This window comes from Nasonia vitripennis (genome assembly GCF_009193385.2).
Source record: "Nasonia vitripennis strain AsymCx chromosome 3 unlocalized genomic scaffold, Nvit_psr_1.1 chr3_random0005, whole genome shotgun sequence".
In the NCBI taxonomy this organism is placed as follows: domain Eukaryota; kingdom Metazoa; phylum Arthropoda; class Insecta; order Hymenoptera; family Pteromalidae; genus Nasonia; species Nasonia vitripennis.
In genome coordinates this window covers 2,005,954-2,029,738 of record NW_022279624.1, presented here as the reverse complement: position 1 = coordinate 2,029,738, position 23,785 = coordinate 2,005,954, and the positions used below count along the sequence as shown (strand labels likewise).

The window sequence follows — 23,785 nt, the reverse complement described above, 5'->3', positions numbered from 1 at the left end:
GTCTAAAAATAAAAAGATTAAGCGGCGGTATCGATTAAAGTTTACACACTGTGCTTATTTGGTCGTTTTTAAATCGGAAGAACCAATTGTAAGGATGCGAATATTATTATATGTGTGTGAAACTGTTGATATAAGTAATAAACATGAAGTCTACGATGTTATAATGTAAAAATCATTCATGAGCGATAGTATATCAAGTACTCTTTAATCCTTTCAAACTTCATTTGGCATGCCAATTGGCAACATTACATTTTCTTTCGATTTACTTTTTATTTAAATTCTGTCAGATCACATTTCATTTGTTATCAATCTTATCGATCAGCGCTTAATTTTAAAAGTATGTACATAAGTACAGCCGTAAATGTAGGACAACCGACAGTGGGCTCTGCATATTAATAAATTTTATGGTCATATTATATAGTTATATGATTGATTTTCTCGTTTACACCAAACGTATAATATTAATTTTATTTGGTTTCATCGAAAAAAAATGCATAAAAAAGCTGGCAGTTATTAAACTTTCTTCATCTGTACTACTTATATTGATCCACTTTACGTATTATGAATGAATTAGAAAAGAAACACTGCCCTGATCGCTCATCCAAAATACTTCTTTTTAAGATGTCCCGCCATCGCCGCAGCACTTTCAGGTGTCACGCAATAAAAGATTCTGCACACAGTTCCTCTGTTTAAAAACTTGGACCAGCCAAACAACAATATTCTATAAAAAATCTCAAATAAAAAATTTCGATTCGTAAAAATGGTATAGAAGAGGGAGACTAGTCTAAAAGGACACTCTGAAATATTGAACTAATGAATTAAAGAGTCAAATTAATTGATGCAAGTCAAGTATTTCAAGGTCTCTCTTGGATACTCCAAACAATCGTAACATAGATTATACATCGGGCACAGAATAACAAGCGTCATCAGATGCGTGTAGATCATACATACATAATCTACTCGTTATATAGATATCCACGCGTATTCATAAAATATGGAGAATATTCTAAAAATAATGATGAAATAAACATATATGCTAATGCATAATCACTCATAAATTATTCTTATAAATTGCTTGTCATATAGTTCAGACTCATTATTATAGGAACTATTTTTCCTGTCACATTTATAGTTGAGTAAACTATAGCACTATTTGTATATAGATCTCTAAAAAATAGAAATAAAAAATAACTCAACAGTAGGTGGAGCAATCGATGACAGATGTAAAAAATCGCGCTAAATAATAAGCGAAGTATAAATAATTCCAAAGACTGAAGGGAGTATGAGCCGAAATGCGTGATAACTGTATGCCAATTTAGAACAGTCTCCCATATAATACTATAAGATGATCACATCGATATAGAGTCGACGCCTTACAAAAATACACTATTTATCATATTGCCCACTGTTAACTGTTATCAAAGCACAACAACAATTGTATTTACATAGATCTTGCAAGTGATCCTTGTCCACACTTGGATCTCTGAAAATATCATCTATTTTGTGCTTCGAATAGACTTTTGTTAGTGACACGAAGTCGCATAAATCTCTTTGAGGTGTCGCGTAGTTTGCTCCGTATCTAATATATTTATATTTATATTTCATTCCTCTTTTATTCGTTTTTGCGAAAGCTTATTCAGGGAATTGTGTAGACAGAATAAAAATTGATCGTCCTCCTGCATTTATCCTAAAATACTTGTAGAGCTCGTTCGTCAATCATAAAAAGTTACTACCAAAAAGAATTCCCAACGCATATTCGAGACAACTATATCGTGAATGCACTTAAAAGTTCATCGCTTCCATTTTGAAACCTCTTCCTTTCATATTACTCGAGGCTATCTTCGCAAGCGTAGGTGGGCCGTTATTATCATCATCACTATTACCGTCATCTTCATCTTCTTCAGGGAAGTCCTCTAGACGGTCATGATACTCGTCCATCTATAAAAAAAAAATTGCTTTTTATTCCAACTTTTCGTACACTACTAAGTAGCTAAGTATTCAGAATGCCTTTGAATTCCAATAAATTTCGTATGATTTATAAAAACTGCGATAGCAAGCTAAAACTTTTCAGCAGCCTATATTACATAATTATAACTCCAATGTCCGGGCCACCTGAGGTTTTGCTAAATATCTAATAGATAATTACCACGGAATTTGCTTAAATGTGTTCTTAATCCTATCATATATAATTGAAACTGCGCTAAAGTATATTATTACGTAAACAATTTTCCATCAAATCATACCAGACAGTTATAAACATTGGGGTTGGGGAGAGTGCACAGGGACTCAAAAAGAAAAATATATGTGGTATTTAAAAAATTCAAACAAAAATTAAGCCTACTATTTTTTGGTTTCATCAGATAATGCGGTTATAAAAACATTCAACATAATTCACTCGTTCGTATACCTGCGGGTAACGTAAAATCTCATATAAAAAATGGTTATATTTTTTTAATTAATGGGCCTTTCTTCGAACAACATCGAACGATGCGTTATAACTAATCATAGTTCTATAAATATGCTGCCTTTTGTAGTTGTCGCACGCATGTTCAATATACAATAGTTATGTATAGAAAATTTTATTAATTTTGATAAAATAGATATAATCAAAACATGCCAAATGCAAAGTATCTATAAACATGCTTATATAATAGTAGATCACTTGCTTGCAATAGAAGATCGCATTTTCATACAGAAGCTTGCATTAATAATTAATTTCTTCGACTCGAATGTATTGTTGTCTTTTATATTATAGTACTTATTATAATATATATATATATATATATATATATATATATATATATATATATATATATATATATATATATATACTAGAATAAAAAGTATATAGACTAAAACAAACTAATAAGTATCGCCGAAACATACAGGCGATTCATTCCGAAAAATATCGGGATAAACTCACATGTGTGGTAGCTACAGAAGATATCTTATCGATGTTTTACACCGAAAATTGATGCAAACCTACGACTGCAAATTGATTTCACTTACAACTGCTCTATCATTGTAAAAACGTACCACGAGACAATCTACTCAGCAGCAACAACAGTATGTATATGCTCAGTCCGAATCCGTGAAAAATACAATCTTGAGATTCAACACTTTTTAAGCCGAAGACTTTTTCATATTGTAACGAAAATCAAAAGCAGCATATACAGTGCATAGAGTGCGACGCTTTATCTTTCGCGAAATTTGTTCAGTATATCAAAAAACAGAATGTAGCAAAAATAAGTGATTTATACTTATTTGCGAAACTAGATAAATATAAATTCTCGTGATACGCAATAGTATTTGAAATTTGTTCGTTAACGTAAATGAATGATTCGATCGTATATACTGCAAAAAGAACTGATTAAATTCAATTGAATTTAATCAGTTGAATTTAATCAAATGCGTTTTATATGATGCGTTCTCTGGAAATGATAATTTTGTTTACTTATTCAGTGATTTTTTTCTTCGGATAATATAAAGCTATTACGCGTCGTCAATTTTTTAGTGAAAAATACGCTGTAAAATAATTGAATAACAATAGTCTGAAATCATACCACACAACCCATATATAAATAGAGTGAAAACCATTTTTATCATTTGTCATTAGTAACAGTCGGTCTTTCATGCCACAACACAGTCATGAATGTCCGAGTGATAATATGTATATATTATCGATCACTGATAGTTATGTAAAGTTATGAGAATAATTAATATGCGGTTGAAATGCATATTAGTAATGTATATATGGATATATGGATTGTTACCAATGGCAAATTTGACGATATGTGTGCATTAGCAATGAACTGTTGATTCTCAAGAAAATTAATATAAATGCCAAAATTTAGCGAATGATATGCAACTAATTATATGCGCTTACATTTCTACAAATAATGGAGTTAAGAAAACGAGAGATGTGCTATTGAAAAAAGAATGTAAAAAGCAAACAATGATTAGTCGAAACGCGTCTATGTTAGATGATGGACATTGTATGAAAAAGACATGAAATATTTTGGTTGACTCACATCGACATCGCCCATCATTTCTTTAGTAGACACAGTGGTCTCGATGCGACGAATGCTACCTTGATGAATATCTACATCCAGTTTATGGCATTGCGTAACCCTTAATAGAAATACTACAGGAATCGGCGCGATGCCAACCAGTATTATAACTATCGCGATGGCGAGCACCCAGTCTGGATAAAACATCGGGACAGTCGTTCCCTAAAAAACAGCACAAGGGTTTATCGATGATTTTTTAAGGCGTTAAGTAAGAGCACGGCAAAAAATGAAGGATTCGCGGCTTACTCACCGTAGAGGCGTCCCATGCACTGTACATGGGTTTTTTTATGAACATGGATACAATGCTGGCGATTAAGATAGCAACCATAATTACTGGAGCCAGGTACTTCCAAGTTATTTGCCAATATAAACCTGGTCTGTAGCCAGTCATGTCTTCGATATCTTGCGTGAACCTAGAAGCAAGCGTAAGACGTTTACTTTTGCTGACTATTCACCATTAACTTACAGCCATGCGAGATGAAGCTTTTGCGCGTACTTTTTGTGCCCGTAAACGTAGACGACCGCCAGCATTTCCATCAGCGCGACCAGTACGAGGCCGATAGTGCCAGCAAAGCTATCAAACATTTTGAGCCAATACTCTCCAGCTCCTGTACAGAATATCAATCCCACGAAGAAGCAGAACAAGCATAGGACACCTGCAGAACAAACGAACAATTGTATGTATATATATATATATATATATATATATATATATATATATATATATATATATAATATACCTGTTATGTACTGCTTTTTTATTCTCTTGAACAGATCTATTTCGAATACGACGCACAGCATCCCTTCGAGAAGACCAATCTGCGAACCTAGCCCGAGCGCTAGGAGCATCAAGAAGAAGATACAGGACCAAAACGGCGCCCCAGGAAGCTCGACGATGGCTTGCGTGAAAACTATGAACGCCAGTCCCGTGCCTTCGGCAGCCTGTGAGCAAAGTGCGCAGGAGTAGCAAATTTGATTAGATTGGAGAGTATTTCAATTCAAATTGAACAGAACGCCGCAGAAGGAAGGCTGCTTACGTTGTCGAGTTGTTCGCTCAAACTGCATTCGCTTAGCGTATTGTTATCAATGGAAGAATTGAAGCGTTTGACGGCGCTGTCGAACTGTTCGCTCGTGGCGTTGGCGAGAAGAAAGCCGTGCTCGACGAGCCAGTTTCGATTGCTGAAACGAAAACAATTTTACTCATTTACGGGATAGACGAAGTTGCCTCGACGTCGATACGCGAATCCCTTCTTATTTTTCTTTTCTCATCGAGAAATTGCCACACTTAAAGCCATCACAGAGTCAAGTGTACCCTAATGACACTTGATGTCCTCGCGATGAAGTGGCATCAACAGGGCTGGAAAATCAAGCGCGAAATGCGTCTTCCTTTCATAGTCTTTGATGGTGATGGCGATGATGGCGATGATGAGGATAAGGAGGATGAGGATGATGATGATGATGATGATGATGATGACGACGACGACGACGACGACGACGACGACGACGGTGATGGCGGTAATGGCGTAAATCTTTTGGAAAATTAGCATTTATCGTAAGTAAAGTAATTTGATATCATACTTTTCAAGGCACTTGTCTACGTTGGACATGGCCTTAAAGCCTAGGATAGCGAAGATCACGACACTGGCGTAGATGGCTGTGAATGCATTGCAGACGCTGACAAGGATCACATCTCGCACACAGTTATTCTCGGGCGTGTTGTAGCTGCCGAAGGCTATCAGAGACCCGAAAGCTAGTCCAAAGCTGTAAAACACTTGCGTCGCAGCGTCCAACCAGACGGTCGGCTCCAGCAGCTTTTCGACCTTGAATGTGCATCATGTCAGTTACAATATAAGCTTTTCAATAATCGCATGAAGTGTTGATCGCATTCACGAAATGCGCCATCTTCCATGTGTATGTGTGTGTGTATACATATATATATATATATATATATATATATATATATATATATATATATATATCGCATCGGCTCGAAACGCAGGAATTGAAGTTGCTTTACGTGCAGATTTATATTTACAAGTATACGTAATTAAGTATGAGGGGTCGCAGGGAGCCTGCGACTAGTGCTGGTGCAAGACAAACCTTGGGCGTGTACATGTGAGCGAGTCCCGCGTCGGCACCTTTGAGAGTTATCCCGCGAATAAAGAAGATGGTGAGTACCAGGTATGGGAACAAGGATGTGAAGTAGACGACCTGCGAATCGACGACGACGTATTAGCTGGCGAGTGCGTGGCCCCTTCCACCCGGGCCCAACTCGCGCGGGTGCCTCGTGGCGGAAGCTGGGCAGAGAAAGCGAGAGAGGTTTTCCGTTTCAGCCTCCCCGCTCCTTTTTTGCAGCACCCTTCCCGACGTTGCGCGTGCAACTAACTCACCTTGCCCGACGACTGGATGCCCTTCATCATGATGCAGAAGACGACGAACCAGCTGAGCAGCAGGCACAGGACGATCCACCACTTGAGTCCCTGGCCGTCGTCGATCGACGGTGCCGCGTCGAGGGTGGTGCGGTACCAGAAGTACGCCGTCTCCGAGCTCTTGGCGCACTCCTCGACCGACCTGTTGTCGATCTTCGGGCATTCCGACCAGAGCAGCGGCTCCTGAGAACGAACCGAGAGCTGTATGGTTTACGGTATCGGCATACGTCACGTAGCGTTGTGACGCCCTGCTGTGTCGACGACGGGAAACATTGTCGATGACTTGACGATGACGCTACGTAACGCATACTATGGAATACATTATGAAATAAGCTCGACATTATGAAATGCAGCTGCGTGATCGGTTTCGTATTAAAAATTACAGTATATAGGCATACAGCGCAGCAGCCTACTGCGACAACTACGCATGATTATGGTTAATCGTTTCTTCAGAGTGCCAAAAATACTTACGCCAAATCTAAATGTAACAGCCTATCTCGGGTGGATTTCGAAACAGAAAAGGCCGAATTAGATAATGCGTTTCCATTAATTTAATTTCGTGAAAATTAAACTTTCGTCGCAATCATAGATTTTGTGTATATTTTGAACCTAAAAATTCACATCGTTAATACGCATAGAATATTGGTGTATGGTGTGGCCTAATACTGCATACGTACGCTCTGCAAACCTTGCTGCTATGGCGCGGGTTCAATTGAATTTTCGCAAATCGCAGTCACGCGCCGCAGAGCGTTTATGAAACGCGCAGCTAGTGTAGAGCGTTGCATTTACATGGATTTTAACGGTTACAATTGCAGTGGAATTGCTTACGAATGAGAGGTCGATGAAATTTACCCTGAACGAATTGAAGAGGTAGTAGAAGCACCAGGTGATGATGACGTTGTAGTAGAGGGTGACGAAGAAGGTCACGATGCAGGAGGCAATGCCTATGCCGCCGAGCCAGGGGTGGATCGTGTTCCAGACGCCGAGAGCACCTTGACGCATCCGTTGACCAAGGCCCAGTTCGATCAAGAACAGCGGGACTCCCTCCAGAATGAGCATCACGAAGAAGGGGATGAGGAAAGCACCTGCAAGATCAGCTTTACCTAATTTTTTTTCTGCATCATAGCATATTTCCAGCAAAGCTTTCAACGTGCGATTCGAGCGGAAAATTCCGATCTCCAACCTCTGTCTCACTCCTGTACTCGCGAACTCGTACAAGTTGCCGCCGACTGCGTACTTATTTATTTTGAGCTGCTTCGCCGTTCGATTTTCAAACCGGGGAAAGCCGTTTGCGTGCTTCCTCTGAATTGAGATACGAATTGACGTGTCGTATGTGCTACACACATTTATCGTCTGAGTCTTGTTTTCGCCGCATTCGATCGATATCGCGAATGACGCGCCCGCGGCAAATGAAATTCGGCCAACTTATATAGCATATGTAATTATGTATGTACTCGTGCTTATATTCAGAAGCACAGCGTTAACAGACGGTATGTGCGGCGACAGGGGCATTGAGGATTGGCACGTACTCGCAATGATCGCGTGCTATTATGTATACACGCGTTTAACTTTAGCCCGCGAGCAAGGTTAACGCATTCGCATCTCTTTTTACAGCTGATCCTCAAATTGCAGCGCGGCGTGGCTCCTCTTGCATGTAACCGCCGGCTATGCTCGCCAATTATTATACAAGCGGGGGACAAAAAGTTAGCGTAGACGTAGCCCGCGAGCAAGCAGACAGGCAGGCAGTGGAGCAGATGCACAAAATCAGTGTTATTCAGTGCGCGGGGCGGCGAGCCTGCAGAGTGTGTCTCGTATTGATCGGCCCTAACGTCCGTACGCTCGGAGCAGGAGACACCGAGCGAGCACTTGCTCGAATATCCGCATTCGCACACAGCAAGCTCACGCGGATCCAGCGCGGCCGAACGAGCGAAATAAGGCGAAAAAAGGGCGAAGAGCGGGGAATACGTCGCTGATGTATCGAGCATCTTGCGACTACACATGGGTATACTAGCTTACTTATATACAAGCGCAACGCGAGCGAGCACATGGCCCGAGAGTCACGTGGTCGACTCGAGCGCGCGCGCGTGCCGGGAAATCGATCGGCCGCGCGTTGTACTCCGGCCGAGAGGAAATTTCCATTGAGAGCCGAGATTCGCTGGCCTCGCTCCTGTGCATGCAGTGTATACTGTATATAAGTAGGCTGCACTGCTAGGGGACTCCGTTCGCTGGGCTAAACCCCCTCCCCAAGCCTGCGAGCGTATCCTGCGTATATACAACCGTCGATTCGACTCATGCGTTATCCAACTCCCAACGGCGTGCATGGCAATTGTTGATCATTCCCTGCTCGCGGCGTTATCGATCGCCTCAATTTTTCACGCTGCTGCATACTGCGCATCTTGTTACCGCTACTATAGAAACCATCATAGTTATAATTACACGTCGTAAGCAGATCACGCAGCTCCGTATTAATACTTGACAATTATGAGCAAAGCTGTCGTGAGGACGGAGCGCGCGATGCGAGAATGCATCCCAAGCTGGGTAATAGAGCAATCGCGGCATGAATCGGTACCCACAGCTGAATTCGCGGGGGATCGATAGGTAGAGAGCCATATCTGGGTCATGCAGCTCCTCGAGTCGCCCGCGCAAGCATATCTACAGCTACGTGTGGCAGGTTACCCCCCGAAAAGAGTCCGCGCACTGCTGCGAATAAATTGCGAGCGCAATGACGCGTCTCGCAGTCAGAACCCATTCAATCGCGCTCGCGTCAGAGCTATAGCTGATAGCTGCGACGCGGAGTTCGCGTCGTCCGTGCACATCGCGCACGTAAATCTGCGCGCTCTATTTCAGGAGCGCGCGCGATTTGCTTTCATTGACGCAACCGCGCGGCTCCTCTTTTAGTCTTTTGTCCCTCGTCTTCGCGTTCACCTGGTAAACAATTCTCTCGCGCCGCGAGAGCCCAGATCAATAGCGACGTACCGATGGAAGGTCGGCTTTGCTTCTCGCGTGGGCGGCCGAGCCCAGAAAGCGGCGCCGAATCGACATTCGGTAGGTAAATAAATACCAGCGAATTAATAAGAAGCGGAAAGCGCGGCGGAAAAAATGCTCGCGTCGGTCTAATTTTACACCGCGCGCAGGCTCGTGCTCGAAATAGAAAAGCGGTTCGAATTTATTCGAGGGCCGAGTGGAGGGAAAAAATGCCTCCGCTCTAACGAGGGTTCGATGAGAATCTTTGTGATCCGGGAGCTGGCAAAGGAAAGTAATTTCCGACGGGCTTCCCCGCGCGCGCGCGCGCATGTGGGGCTCGGGGACGCGGTTTCGGTGTACTTATTACGTAGCCGGGGGCCGCGAATAAGGGGCGAGTGAGGTAGAGAGAGAGAGAGAGAGAGAGAGAGAGAGAGAGAGAGAGAGAGAGAGAGAGAGAAAAGTAGACGGCGCGCGCGTTTGCGTTCTGCGTGCTCGGTGACCTTGGCCCAAATAAATGGAAGATGCCGCCGCAAGCACATGCGGGCAGGAAAAATTCCGCATCTTCGAATCGGTACATCCGAGGGGACGGCGTTTACGACGCGGATGATTAGGCGGCCGCGTGATGCCACATCGCCGTGATGTAAAAGCTGCGGGACTATAGGTGCGAACGAGGCCGCGCGCGCAGAGCGGATAGTGGCTATATATGTATTATTACGTATACTTGTAGCGGATGGAGCGGAGAGCCTCGGCGGCCGAGACTTGAACAGTCGAAGCCGAATTGGGGGACGGCGAAAAAGTGCATGGATGCAACTCACCGCCGCCGTTCTGTTGGCACAGGTAGGGGAATCTCCAGATGTTGCCGAGGCCGACGCTGTAGCCGATGATGCTGAGGAAGAACTGCATCTTGCCGCTCCACTCGGCGCGGTTCTCCTGCTTCGGCTCGGGCTGCTGCTGGAGGGCATCGCTCGCGGCGCCATTGCCGCTGTTCCCGGCGACGAGGATGCTGACGTTGTGCGACCCGGCGCCGGGAGAGACTGCGCTCTGCTGGCCGAAGGCGCGCTCCTCGTTCAAGGGCGCGAGCTCGTGGCCGTTCCTCCTGCCGCCAGTAGTCGTCCCGACCTCCTCCGGCTTAACCACCATTCTCCACTCTCCAGCGCCTAGGCGGTTCGTCGGGCCGATGCTGGTCTGCGCCGCGGATCGATCAGGGGACGCCTCGCGAGACTGGAACGCTGCAGCGGCTGGGCTGGCTTCGCTGCCGCTCTCCTGCTAATGGCGATATGATCCGCTGCTCGGCGGGCTGCGTCTACTTGAACTTGATGCTCTTGAGGTTGTAGAAGAGGCTCGTGTTGTAGTCGATGTGAATGTGGGCCGGTCTCGCGGGTTTAGGACCCATGTATACCAGCTTCGGGCACTCGGCTCCTGGGGGGCTCGCGGACTCGGGAAAGCTCGACTCTCTGCAGAAGACCGATGATGCGGCTGCAAGTTCGTGACTGGCTGCTTGCACTCTGCACTGTGGCGTCGCGCGCGTGCACGTCGCTCTCGAAGCTCGCTCGCCGGCGGACTGGCTGCTGGCCTGCGGCAGGGGTTGGGACTTTGGGAGTGTTGGGACACTTGGGACGTTGCCGTATCGGCTTGACCCGCGCGCAGCTCTCGCGCTTTGCGCACGCCCCGCGGCTCCCTTCTACAGTTCTACTCACAGCGGCTTACTATATCTATATTATTATACATGTCTGTGTTATAGAGCATGCGCGCGACCCCGCTCGCGGCCTCGCGCTCCTCGTCCTCGCGGTATGGCTCTCGTTGCGATTTGCGCGCAGCTAACAGTATAATGTAACGTGCGCACTCGAAAAAGCTCGACTGCCCTCGGTATCGAGCTCTTCGGCTGTGCCGCGCACACGATGGCTCTCTCGCCGCGGGAGCTTCTCGTCGCATTCAACCCGACCGCTGGTAAGGCGAAAACGCTCGCTTCTTTCCGCTTCTGCAGATCCGTCCGGATATAGATGCCTACTATGCTTTATGATTTCATCAGGGCTTCTTCCGTCGCTATCTCGATAAATTCATTAAATTCATGCGAATGGTGCGATGAATGATCTCCCGTGCTTTTAGACAGTTAGGGGAATCCCGCTTTTTTCGCTCAGAGTTACTATCGCTATCTCGGGCTCTTATGCGCTCGATTCCGCTGATTCGTGCCGTGTCACAGGATCGCTCGCAGCTCGAAGGATGCGAGCAGGCAATCTGCGGGCGCTACTCTAAACAAGATACGAGTACATACCCAGTCGCACTTTATTTCTCACGGGGGAGTTTACGTAAGAGAAGGTCACACACACGCACGCACACACAGATTCGCTCGCGACTGCTCGTCGCGCACACATTAGGTATACACAATGCGCGCGTTTGTGCGAGCAGCAGTGGCAATTATGTGGAGCATAATTGCCACAGCGCAAGGAGCACAAGAAGCCTGAAGTACGCGCAGAAGGTCGCAATAATTTTCGATGATTTTGTAAGGGGATAGCTAACTCGCCGTACGTGTGCCATGCAATTTACAATTCGAGTACACTCCTGCGGTTTCGCCGCTTATGCACTTGTTCAATTATTAGTGCAGCTTGTATTTACGAAAGTCGCCTATCTACTACGAGAGAAAGAGATAAAGAGAATACAGAGCGCGTCGGCGTGCGCTAATTATGCCGCAAACTATATATGGTTTCCATTTCGCCTCGTCTTTGTAACGTAATCCGTGAAGAGAGCCAACTCCCTCCCATAGACGCTATGGGAGTCAATCTTTTTGCTGCACTGAGAGAACTATATATTAAAATTTACTACATATGTAGGAAAAATTACTATATTAGATAGTAACGGCAGGTCATACTCGCTCCATGACGATTTTTACTATATTCATAGTAAAAATGGTTAGACTTATATTAAAATTTGTTACGTGTTTACTAGAAATTACTACATTATATAGTAAAAATTATTTTAAGAATTTCTCTGTGTGCCAGAATTTGAGGTTATAAAGTTGATTTATGCAGTTATCAGAGACCAAAATCCATAATTTTTTGTTTATCTGGTATTATTAAGTGATAAAATATCATTCGCTGCTATTATTTATTAATTTTGGTCAATTTATTATTAATATTAACCCATGAGTATATGTGATTAATATATCAGATTTGAAATTTTGTACATAACAGTACTGTTTGGGTAAGTGGTCAGCGCGCTCGATTCCCATGCCAGAGGTCCAGGTTCGATTCCCGTCGTCGTAAAAAATTTCTTTCTTTCATTTATTTCTTTCACTTAACAACATTAAATATCAATAATAATAATAATAATCGAATAAGCGCGTAAAATTGGCCAGCAAAAAAAAAATTAAATTTTTCAAAATTTCATTTCAGTATAGAAATTACTATCTGAGATAGTAATATTTAATACAAAGCAAGTATAACCGTCCGTTACTATACAATATAGTAATTTTTCCTGCATATGTAGTAAATTTTAATATCTAGTTTTCTCAGTGTGGCAATCAAACACTTGGAGAAATATAGGGCGCATAGTTAAAACACGCGTGAAATTAAGCTGACTTTGTTAATGGAAAATGTGTCTGCTACAATGAGCTGTACAAAAATATATCTATAACGCCGAAGAAAAAAATTTCATCGGGCACCGTACAACTACAGCATTTTTTATATACTTATAATACGAAGTTAAAATACGAACTTAAAATGCGATATTAGTATCAGTAAACTATAAATATTCCAGAGAATCAAAAAAATATTGTACAGAGTCCTGCTAACCTCACGGTGCAAAATAGGACTGCTTTTGACACGGATAGGTGTGGCAGCGGGCTTAGGTAGTGCCGTGCCAAAAAGTGCTACTTGGTCACACATGCATCGTAATGTACTAGTATAACATATGCGTAAGATGTATAACTTCACTCTGAAATTTTGTTTAAAATGAGCAAAATCCTAAATAGAGATATTAGTCAATTGAGAAAGGGATATATATATATATTTTTTTTCATCGTTATAATAAGTTAATAAGTGGAATAAATAAAAAGTCAGGCCTTCAATAACTTGTGTTTTATTGTCAATGACTAAAAGATGATGATACGATTACGAAGTCTATATGTAACTACATGGTTGAATAACGAACGCAAAATCTATTTTTCAAGGAACTTGTTACTTGTGTATAATATCACTCATTTTGACAGTACGATGCTCCTGAAAGGATATTAACACAGTAGTTATTAGAATAAGTCGTCACTTTAAGCCTAAGTGGGTATAGGTATTATATGTGTTTACCTGTCGTCACCGAGGTTATCCAATCAACAAACGAACCAACTCTTGTGTTTACTGCGGGCTCCTCGCTTGCGCAAAAACTACCGTAGCTGATAATGCCGACGAGTACGAGCCTTCGAGTTGTCGGATTTTGCCATAGAACAGGACCGCCACTATCAAACTGCAAATTAAAATGATCGATCACGACTCGCTGCGTCAAATCGAACGACTAACGAGTCGTTGAACAAAAAAGCATATTCACCTGACAAGCGTCCTTTCCTTCGGCGTACGTGCATATTTGCCTGTACTCGAGGTTCTGGAAGTAGCTCTTGCAGGACAGAAAGTTTGTAATGCTGAGCCTGACCTTCTGCAGGGTGTTCGACGGTGCACCGGCGAATTCGGTTGTTCCCCAGCCTGCGAGAGTAAAGGCATCTTTTGAATAGTGTCGCAACTTGCCTCAATCAAATTTAAATTACGAAGGACGACGATCAAGTCAGCTCACTTGACCTGCATCGATTAACTAGTTACAGCTGCTATATATACCGTATATATAAAAAATAATAAAATAACGCACCTAGCACATCGACGAAGGAACCGCCGAAGCTGTCCAAATAATGCTGGAATGGCAGACAAGCTGGGCCAACTTCGTTCGTGTAAGTGATCGTGCCGGCAATCGTAATGACAGCTATATCGTAATCCTTTTTGTTCGACACGTACGAGGGGTGTATTACGTAACTGGCGGCCCGGTACAATTTCGTTGCATTCGTCTCTGAGCCTGTTGAGAAGAATGAGAGAGAGAGAGAGAGAGAGAGAGAGAGAGAGAGAGAGAGAGAGAGAGAGAGAGAGAGTTAATTGAAGCTGACGATGCCAGATTTTTTACACCTTTGATTATCGCACGCCACAAAATTTACCGGTGGTGAGGTCGTGATCCCCAACGAGAATGCCCAAGTCGTTTACCGCGAGCTTGTTAAGACAGTGGGCAGCGGTGAGAATGTGTTTGGGCGATATGATCGTACCGCCGCAATAGACTTGCTGGATGGGAACGTTGATGATTCCCGCCATCATAGGGTACTCGTTGATGCCAGTTTCTCGGCCGCCTACTATTTTAGTCTGTAAAAGCAAAGCGTGACGTGTTATACGCATCAGTATAGATGACCTTTTACGTTCGACCCCCTCTGTATATACGCATATATATATATATATATATATATATATATATATATATATATATATATATATATATATATGCGAACGATCTTTTTATTCTCATAATTCGCCAATAAATTGCAATGTACCTTTCTTGACACTCGCTGCGAAAAATTGAGAAATTATTTATGCGGAAACGCAAGCATGATCCTTCTCTCGCTTCGACTATCAATCCTGACGGGATAAAGTTTGAAGCGATTATATTTTGGAAGAAATGATTTTCTGCAACGATGATATAAAATATAATATATAGCGCTCATCTTATTCGAAGCAGTATCATTCGCATAGTTATCTTGGCAAAGCGACAAGCACACGACACTCCCCCGGACAGCGATCATGCTGAATTGAATTGCATGAATTATAAGCCCCCTATATGTAAGCTAATTTTCGAATTTCGCCAGCTCGAATCCAGATGCGCCACACACACACACACACACACACACACACACAAACACACACACACAGTAGTAAATGCAATTATACCAACAATACAAAAAATTTGTTCAATACATAGGCTATACTTATTATATTTTTAATCGAGTCAAGCAAGTTTAAAATTTTTTATCATTTCGCCCCAGAACTTCCATTTCTTTAAGGATTGACAGCCGAGAGGACCCAGATCAGGCCTACAGTTTCCGAATAAATAATACCTACAAGAAATGCAAAGTTTTAAAAAACTGCAAACGCAAATTTTTCTCACACTGCAGCCATATGTCTTTCCAAAAAGGCTGCTGTTTAGCATCGAAGTCCCGGTGTAAAAAGAAAAAAAATGATTGGCAAAATATCAGCTCACCGGCTTCTTCCATCCGCATCTACATTCTTCCTCTTCGATGGCTTCGAAAAAACACCTGAATGTACCTCCTCTCGAGTTGTTCGCGCTTGTCAGCGTGATGATCATCTCTTTGCCGGTCGAATCCCTGCTAAAGTCGCCGCTGCCGCAATATCTACGCGGGCCCGACACGGGGTCCGTATACACATTGAAGGTATCGGCCTCGCAATTCGGACTCTAACGGAATTTCAAGTAAGGTGAAATGAAAAAAATAATGAAAAAAATAATGAAAAAAATAATAGTTAGCGAATACTCACAGCTGGGATGTTGAACTCGTTGCAGGTGATTCTAACTCGAGTGTCACTAGTAGCGTGCCAGCGGCAAGAGCGAGATGCCGTGTAGTTGTTCGGATAGTTCGGATTCGTTATGAAGTAGGTCTTGCCGAGCTCGAGCTTCTGCAGAAAGTCGCAGTTGGCATCGACAGCATCGGACGCCTCGAAGCTGAACAGCAGCAGCAGCAGGCCGAACAGGCAGCAGACCTCTGTAAACGTTGGATCTCCATGAGTTTATTCGGAACAATGCGGCTATTGGAAATTCAAGCTTCTTACTCAAAGGCTTGCTTATGAAAGCCATGGCATATCGGGAGCGTTTCAAGCAGGAATGTCCCGAGTAGACAATGTTTCTGTGCTTTTTATTATATCGGTCGCGAATGAAGGTGAATTAAAATCGGGCAGAGAGAGAGAGAGAGAGAGAGGCACGCGGTGAAATCCATCGGGTATAACGTCTTATCTGGCGCTCATGACCTCCACACAATTTAAAGTGGATTTATGACAATGAAAAGTAAATACGTCGCTCGCGATGTTTTCGGCAATGCGACGCACATTATACACATATGTCTATGTGCGCGTCTGACGGCGAGGAGGTTTGCCATAAAAATACAATAATACAATTGTGGGTTCGCGCCGTTTTACTTGAAAAAACAAGGTAATTTTTCAGGGCCGCAGTACGTCGCTCGCGCGAATTCGACTGAAGCTCGCGACTGGATTTTATTCTATACCGACGATTAGAGAGAGAAAAATACTCACGCGCCATGGCTACAGGGGAAAACTCGACGTTTCCGCCTTCTCGGCAGCGTCACTTTTCAACACTTGCGTACTAAATCGCGTGCTTAATTTTACAACACCTATATAAATGGCTCCCAGCTCGGTATATTTTACTGATAACACTTGCGCATAATGTACAGATAACCCCCCTACCTGCGCGTTTCGTCGTTTTCAGGAATAACGCGAAAATTCGCTAAATAAAAAAATTACTTTCCGATTGCACTACAACGATATAAACATATTTCGAAAGGGGAGAATATACGAAATTATCGGTTCTTCGACTTCGCCCGTTATTTCTAATCCGATACGCTACGTATATTATGCTACGCGGTTCACTATATCTAGCGAATAATTTTAATTTAACGTTTTGCATATACGTCTGCAGTGGAATATAGTACGTAGTAGCTAATTTGTGTGCTCTATTGCGTATGAAATGTTTTTTCAATTCGTGTATCGTTTAGATGTTGTTTTTGTGATTCCATACTTTAAACAAAAGTGCAGTACATCGCGCAATATATGAAGTTCTGCGATCATTTGGTAGAAAATAATTGATAGGCGAATTTTTAACAGTCACTGACGATTATAATTTGTATTATGTAACAAAAAACGTACATGATAAGGCCATATATAGTATAAACGATTCGTGTATATGATATCTACAATTCCACATTACCGCAGTACAGACCGCTAGCTTCTATATGCTCGCATTTATCAAACGAGAACAAAATATATGCACGCTTTATTTGTACAGACGATTATATCAATTCGCTAATCAAATTTAGTTTTAATTCGTTTCTCATAATTACATATCCTTCCTGCCCCCCCCCCCCAAAAAAAAAACAAAATACTTGACACGGGGTATTTGAAATTTGATCACTCTTGAAAAATAGACGCACGAAAAATTATTGGGCTTTTTCTTTAAAACTATAAACTTGAAATTTGCTTAACGTTAAATCAATGCATGTGCAGTTGCACTTACAACAAAAATATATCTTGAAAACAATCTGAAAATTCATCTTATGATTTGTGGGAAGTCGAACGTGTAAATATAATTCAGCAGATAAGTTTTATCTTTAACAAATTATATTTGAGTAAAAAAATTTAGTACCAACGTAAATTTCTTTTCGAAACTCTGCAGAGTATATTATACGACAAAGAATTGTAAAATACGCGTCGTTCAAACATTCGCGTGCGACCTATAGCCAACGACGAGGAAATCGCCAGTATACGCACACATTATACCTATTAATTGATCAACATATTCTTCATCCAATAAAGATAATGAAATAAATTTTGCTTAAAAGCTTATACGTAACGACTATATTACTACGTGGAAACATAAAATATAATCAAATTCATAGAACTTCTTGGTTCAATTATAGGTATTTACAGTTACATACTAACTTAAAATATTGAGCTCTTATTAGGACGAATTCAAATTTATTAGCCTAAACTTATTTTAGGTTTTAACAAGTTTTAATTTAAAAGTCGACGCGGGCAAAAAAATATGTTTGTCCGCTGACATGCGGTGTTGTCGTGAACTGCAAATTTTTAGTTTGTGAGTCTTATTTTGTAAATTTTGAAGATTTTGAAATGTTCCGCTTTATAGGCATGAAAAACACGAAAATCCATACAAGCGTGACAAAAAATATGATGTGCACTAAGGGCTAAGTGGGCTCTTATAGACCTTGTGTGGTTTGCACTATACTCGCCTTCGATTCTTATTGCAAACTCCACGTACACTCGGTCTAGAAAAGCCCACTCTACGTCCTTGGTACACAATATACTATTTAATATTCAAAACAATTTCAGTAATTTCAGTAATAAATATCTTCAACAATAAAAGATTAGCAAAAATGATTTGAAAAGTTTTACATCAAAATACTATTCAAACTTTCCCGCGTTTCTCGTTCATGATGGCGACTATATTGTAAGCATACTGTGACGTCGCGCAAAACCCTAGGCGATGTCTTTAGGAGCACATGATATATTAACCCCGGGTCATTCGAACGAGCATTGAAATACTCTCTACAATCGCGAAATGGTTTGAAGGTAGTGAATAAACTAGAACTAGTTTTTGTAGTTAAACCAGTTTCAAGGATGTATATTGTCTCAAAGAACCTAAATACAAGAATCTACTAATTATCTGACTCTAAAGCTAAGCTGATAATAGGGAACAGACATGATTTTTAAAACCTTTTTTAAAATAAAGTTAAGGATAAATCTTACACAAAAGTACAAGATTCACGATTTTTACTACAATATTTGTTAAGTAATATTGTTTTGAAAATTCGGTTTCCTAATGATACGTTTAAACGATTGAGAGCTCACGTGATTAATATGGCGGCGCAAAGGATGAAAATATATACCTATGGATGTATAAATAACGCATGTAAATTTTAATACATAAAATAACCTTATTGTTTTCTCCAAAATCATAATAGAGATGAGAGATAATGCTTCAAAAATAGATTCATGATGACTGAATTTATGTACTCAAATGCCCGTATGTTATGTTAGGTCTTTATCCTTTGAGCCGCCATATTGGAGAGCTGCCGTTTTAAAAACTACTCAAACATACGAATTTTTAATTAATCATATTAGGGCCTAGAGGTATTAAATCAGCAAAAAATTGATGCATAACGCGCGATTCTGACTCTCCTCCGAAGCGGCGGTGATGCTGCAAAACCTCTGCTGCTGGCGTCGAGGACATGAACTTGAATGAAGGGATGTAGTTTTGACAAATCAGAGCGACATATATATATATATATATATATATATATATATATATATATATATATACACTGCACACACACACCTATATACAGGTATGCGACCGCATATATAACATACCTAAGTTCCCATGGCGCCAGTGAATAAAAACAAATCGTAGAACTTTACCTCAGCAATCTTAGCATCATACTACAATTGTATATAATGCAACTAACGTGCGCAAGTTAATATCTCCTAATCAGACTTGCGTTTTTTTTATTTGCAACATGTATATTTAAGTTTCTATTTACAAGTACGTGTCTCATTTTTTAAAACATGTCCTATTTTTTTGGTACTGCTGGAACTAGTGGTTTAATAAAAACAAGAAGAAAAAAGGTTAGTATTGTACTTTTTATGGAATAAAAATAAAATAAATTATACGCTTATCTACAAAACGATTTTGGTTATACTTATAAATATTTACAGAAATTAAATTCATAATATGTTATAGCATGGCAGACATCGAAGTTTATCTAATGACAGAGGACTGGAGCCAGTGCATGGAATAACACATCGAAGAAGACACAGCTCGGAAAAAAAGTGTATTTCAAAGGCCAAATCTGTCCTAAAAGAATCTCAATCTCATAACTATGATGGGGATAATGCATCGATAAAGAATAAAAATAAACGCTGCTTGCATAAAGAAATAGCAAGACTGGTTGAGGAAAACCGATTACTTACAGCTAAGTTGGAAGGAACAGAAGTGGATTTAGGCAAGTCCCAATGATCCTACAAATACCTAATATGAGTTATTTATAGTATGTAGAATTTGACATTAATTTTTTAACACAGATAGTTTGTCAGTTGTGAAAGAAAGAGATGAATTATTAGCTACGCTTAAAAAAAAATATCATAAGTTACAACAAAGTTATTATGAACTACAAAGCGGCCGAGATAAAGTAAATGCTCTGCTGGCTCAGCGAGAAAATGAATTCAGACAACTGCATATGCATCATGAAGAATCTGCATTAATAATTAGAAACAACGAACAAGAACGTAATACTTTTGTAGCTACTATACAGAGAATCAAAAATGAAAATGTACAAATGCATGAAGATGTTAATTTATTGAAAAACTTGGTTTATCGATTGAATGTAGAAATTGAGAAATATCAGGACAAATTACGAACTATAGGACAAACTGCAGATAATCAGGCTGTTGTAAATATTATAGATGAAGTTAGAACTAATTTTAACAACAAGAATGTCTTAGAAGCCTGGGGTAAAGTTAATTTCCATGCATTAGGACCACTACTGGATGCATACCAAGAAAACATCAATGAAAAAGATGAACTGATACAGAAATATAAGAAAGAAATTGATGAATTTAGTGGAAAATTAAAAGATATTATAAGTGAAAATGAAAATCTTCATATTCAAGTGGAAAATTTGAGAGCTAAGGTAAATGATTTTCGATAAATGTAATATAAAAGAATTATTCTAATTTTATAGAACAATTTTTATTTACCAACCATTAGTATGACAGGTATGTAGAGGAGGCAAAGGTCCTTGAGAAGGATGCTGCTATAGTAAAAGAACAAAATGAATTATTAATCAAACAATCCGCTATGCAAAAGCAAAAAATTCAAGAGATTCATTCTATTTATGAGCATAAAGTTGAATCAATGTCGCAAGATAATAATAAGTTATACAAAGAATACGTAACATGTAAAACAGAATTGAGTAATTTGAAAGGAAAATATGAAATTTTAAATGAAGGTTATGAAAAGTTAAAAAATATTTCAGAAAAAACTATGCTTATATCAGTGCATAATGCTGCTATCGATGAGTGTAAACGATTATTTGAGGAATTAAAGCAGCAGTATGAATCTGAAAAGAAAAAATCATCTACTCGTATGAAACAATTGGAAGAAATTTTACGAGAAAATGAAAAACAATTGATAACTATTACTGCAGAACGCGATCAATTAAGAATCCAAGCAAGAAATCTGGAAAAAAACCTAAAGTGAGTCTTTTGATGCATGCGAATGAATGCCATAGTTTAGTATCAATCTCTTTTATAATTAATTCTATATCAATATAAATTATTTTCAGACGAACACAAGGGAAACTGGAACATTTGCAAAGCACAGTTCAATCGATTCAAGTTTCTCGTGATTCTTTCAAGAGGCAACTGAATAAAACTACATTATATTGTGAAGAATTAGTAAAAAAGCAAGAAAAGCTTACTGTAGAAAAAAATAAATTAAGTAGACTTTTAGAAGAGAAGGAGAAAGAAAATGAAAATATACAGTATTTGGGAAATAATATTACTTACAGGATGGGAACATTAAAAAATCAATTAAAGGCAAGACCTAATATTTAACTAATACTTTCTTCCAAAAAACATATTTTTAATTTTATTATTTTTACAAATTTTTCACAACATACAGAATTTATTATTTTTTTTTTTTTATCAAAGATGGTCCAAGAGGGAGCTAAAGAACAACTTGCTTCTGTTGAAAAGCATCTTAAAAATCAAGAATTGGATGTAGATCATATGAAAACTGAATACCAAAGAGAGATACAGCGACTGAAACAATTACTGCGACAAAAAGAAGATCTTATTCAAATACTTCAGAGAGAGAAATGTGCTACTCAAGACAATCTTGAATTGATATGGAAAGCAGCAACAAGTGATGATAAAAAAGTAAATAGTGTTCTGAAGACAACTAACATTTACAACGTTTGATTATAAATTTAAAAATTGAAATGGAATCACTATATAGCTCTAGTATAATGGTGAACGCAACAAAAAGGTTTCTATTTGTTGATATAAACAAATAAGAAAATCTTAGACACTGACATATATTGAAGATGTGCCTTTTTACTTAAAAATGCAGTCATGCACCAAATGATATTGTAATTTATTAAGGATTTTCTGATAAATGATAGATACAATAACAGGTTGATTACAGTTTTTTACATAAATGGATGCTAGTTAGAATCTAATCTAGTTAGAATACAGTAATTTCAAAGTTGCTATCATTTTTTATCTTACTCTTTTTACTTACAAAATTAATACTCGAATCGGAAAAAAGTAATTTATATACGATGCAGAAAGATTTTTTTTAATACTTACTCTCAACTTTTTATTATAATGTAAATTTATGTAGAAGAAGATACATATTTATACTTTAAAATTACAAAGTATTCTTTATTCAATATTGAGTATTATTTTTATACAAACATTCTTTTAATTTCAGTTGTATATTATACGATACAGGTTGTTAATTTTGTAACAGGTAAAAAAAATGTAGAACTTGTAATAATTAATTTCATATGAATAAGAAAGGCATTACCAAATTTTAATCAACAGTATTATCCAAGTATTAAATAGTGTAAAAATGTATTTCACACACATATAATTGTGAAAATTGTGATGTTACATTTAGCATTGATAAATATTATATGTGTGTCTGTGTGTAAATACTTGGTTTGTTAACCATAGATAAACTGTAGTGTGAATTTTTAGAATCTGAAAGATGCTTAAATATTGTAATTATGTAAAAATTCAAAGTTTATGTATAAATTGTATTTCTTAAATAAACTTTTCGGATTTCAGTTACAGCCGTCAGCAAAAATTGTTTTCTCAATCATTGTATTTAAAAGGTGTTCACTATAGCAATAAGTATGTATGATCTGCAACGCCGATTCGCTTCAACGCTTTGAAAAAAGACTCGATGGAATAAGTCACGGTTGATGCTTGCACCGATGAATGACTGTGAACGCATTGTTTTATGCGCGCGTGTCGCATCAGGGAGCTCGATAAATAACGCGAAAGGTTGTCATTAAGCTATCAAAATTTTAATTATCTGCAAATAAAAATTGATTCTTTGTTTGACACATTTTTCCATTGAATTCTAAAGTGACCGAATCTTTAAAATTTGAATTTTCCCGCTAATCGATTCGAATGAGAATTTGCTCGCGCACTTGCGTATACCTACGCGTGTGCCGCATCATCATCAGGCGCATAAATATGCATCAGCTGCTGGTGTGTCGCCTATAGTATAATAAAGCACGCAAGCACTTGGCCAGTCATTATACTTAATCGAAGCCAGAAAATTCGGTGATACATTCGATAGATATCGGTCGGCTCCGGTGGCTTTCGTTCGTCCCTCACACTACTCTACAGTCTACTCCCGGGCTCCCCTCGGGGCACCGCTGTCCACTGTTCGGGCAAAATATCGTCTGCTGTGCGC

At 39.8% G+C, this 23,785-nt stretch overlaps 3 protein-coding genes across 8 annotated transcripts; 1 reads left to right on the top strand and 2 right to left on the bottom strand.

Annotated features, from left to right (window-relative positions):
- Positions 1–250: 250 nt before the first annotated feature.
- On the bottom strand, positions 251–11,086 carry LOC100118351 (sodium- and chloride-dependent transporter XTRP3). 4 transcript variants are annotated; one of them, XR_001729405.3, is made up of 13 exons: positions 10,279–11,043; positions 7,352–7,584; positions 6,971–6,991; positions 6,461–6,682; positions 6,171–6,281; positions 5,649–5,890; positions 5,108–5,249; positions 4,811–5,012; positions 4,567–4,726; positions 4,321–4,483; positions 4,032–4,232; positions 2,924–2,988; positions 832–1,938 (listed from the first exon to the last, which is right to left on the bottom strand). XR_001729405.3 is itself a non-coding variant. In XM_001602289.6 (12 exons), exons 1-12 carry the CDS (start codon positions 10,601–10,603, stop codon positions 1,783–1,785), a joined length of 2,178 nt encoding a protein of 725 aa, XP_001602339.2. In that variant the 5' UTR covers positions 10,604–11,043; the 3' UTR covers positions 251–1,782. The 4 variants fall into 4 exon arrangements, 2 of the variants coding, with proteins under 2 accessions (XP_001602339.2, XP_008203185.1); XM_001602289.6 differs by lacking the exon at positions 2,924–2,988 and having other exon boundaries at positions 251–1,938; XR_004345245.1 differs by lacking the exon at positions 6,971–6,991 and having other exon boundaries at positions 1,616–1,938; positions 10,279–11,086.
- A 2,435-nt stretch (positions 11,087–13,521) lies between these two features.
- SPH42 (serine protease homolog 42) lies at positions 13,522–21,102 on the bottom strand. Of its 3 annotated transcripts, none has more exons than XM_032601769.1 (8): positions 21,056–21,102; positions 16,027–16,250; positions 15,734–15,946; positions 14,646–14,844; positions 14,309–14,509; positions 13,997–14,148; positions 13,759–13,915; positions 13,522–13,677 (listed from the first exon to the last, which is right to left on the bottom strand). In XM_032601769.1, exons 3-8 carry the CDS (start codon positions 15,836–15,838, stop codon positions 13,652–13,654), a joined length of 840 nt encoding a protein of 279 aa, XP_032457660.1. In that variant the 5' UTR covers positions 15,839–15,946; positions 16,027–16,250; positions 21,056–21,102; the 3' UTR covers positions 13,522–13,651.
- LOC100118426 (centrosomal protein of 89 kDa) lies at positions 19,637–23,429 on the top strand. The gene is made up of 6 exons (XM_008204970.4): positions 19,637–19,920; positions 20,036–20,297; positions 20,377–20,984; positions 21,062–21,549; positions 21,639–21,891; positions 22,006–23,429. Exons 1-6 carry the CDS (start codon positions 19,861–19,863, stop codon positions 22,273–22,275), a joined length of 1,941 nt encoding a protein of 646 aa, XP_008203192.1. The 5' UTR covers positions 19,637–19,860; the 3' UTR covers positions 22,276–23,429.
- Positions 23,430–23,785: the final 356 nt, after the last annotated feature.

Bases quoted from the DNA above. Each gene is read 5' to 3' on its own strand.
- LOC100118426 (XM_008204970.4), top strand. From the start codon at position 19,861: ATGTCCTATTTTTTTGGTACTGCTGGAACTAGTGGTTTAATAAAAACA. The intron at 20,298-20,376 runs GCAAGTCCCAAT...TTTTTAACACAG, and splicing joins AGGAACAGAAGTGGATTTAG to ATAGTTTGTCAGTTGTGAAA. The intron at 20,985-21,061 runs GTAAATGATTTT...ACCAACCATTAG, and splicing joins TGGAAAATTTGAGAGCTAAG to TATGACAGGTATGTAGAGGA.
- LOC100118351 (XM_001602289.6), bottom strand. From the start codon at position 10,603: ATGGTGGTTAAGCCGGAGGAGGTCGGGACGACTACTGGCGGCAGGAGG. The intron at 6,282-6,460 runs GTGAGTTAGTTG...GTCGATTCGCAG, and splicing joins GCATCCAGTCGTCGGGCAAG to GTCGTCTACTTCACATCCTT. The intron at 5,891-6,170 runs GTTTGTCTTGCA...TGCACATTCAAG, and splicing joins CTCACATGTACACGCCCAAG to GTCGAAAAGCTGCTGGAGCC.
- SPH42 (XM_032601769.1), bottom strand. From the start codon at position 15,838: ATGATCATCACGCTGACAAGCGCGAACAACTCGAGAGGAGGTACATTC. The intron at 14,149-14,308 runs GTGCGTTATTTT...TTACTCTCGCAG, and splicing joins TTCCTTCGTCGATGTGCTAG to GCTGGGGAACAACCGAATTC. The intron at 13,916-13,996 runs GTGAATATGCTT...TTTAATTTGCAG, and splicing joins AAGGAAAGGACGCTTGTCAG to TTTGATAGTGGCGGTCCTGT.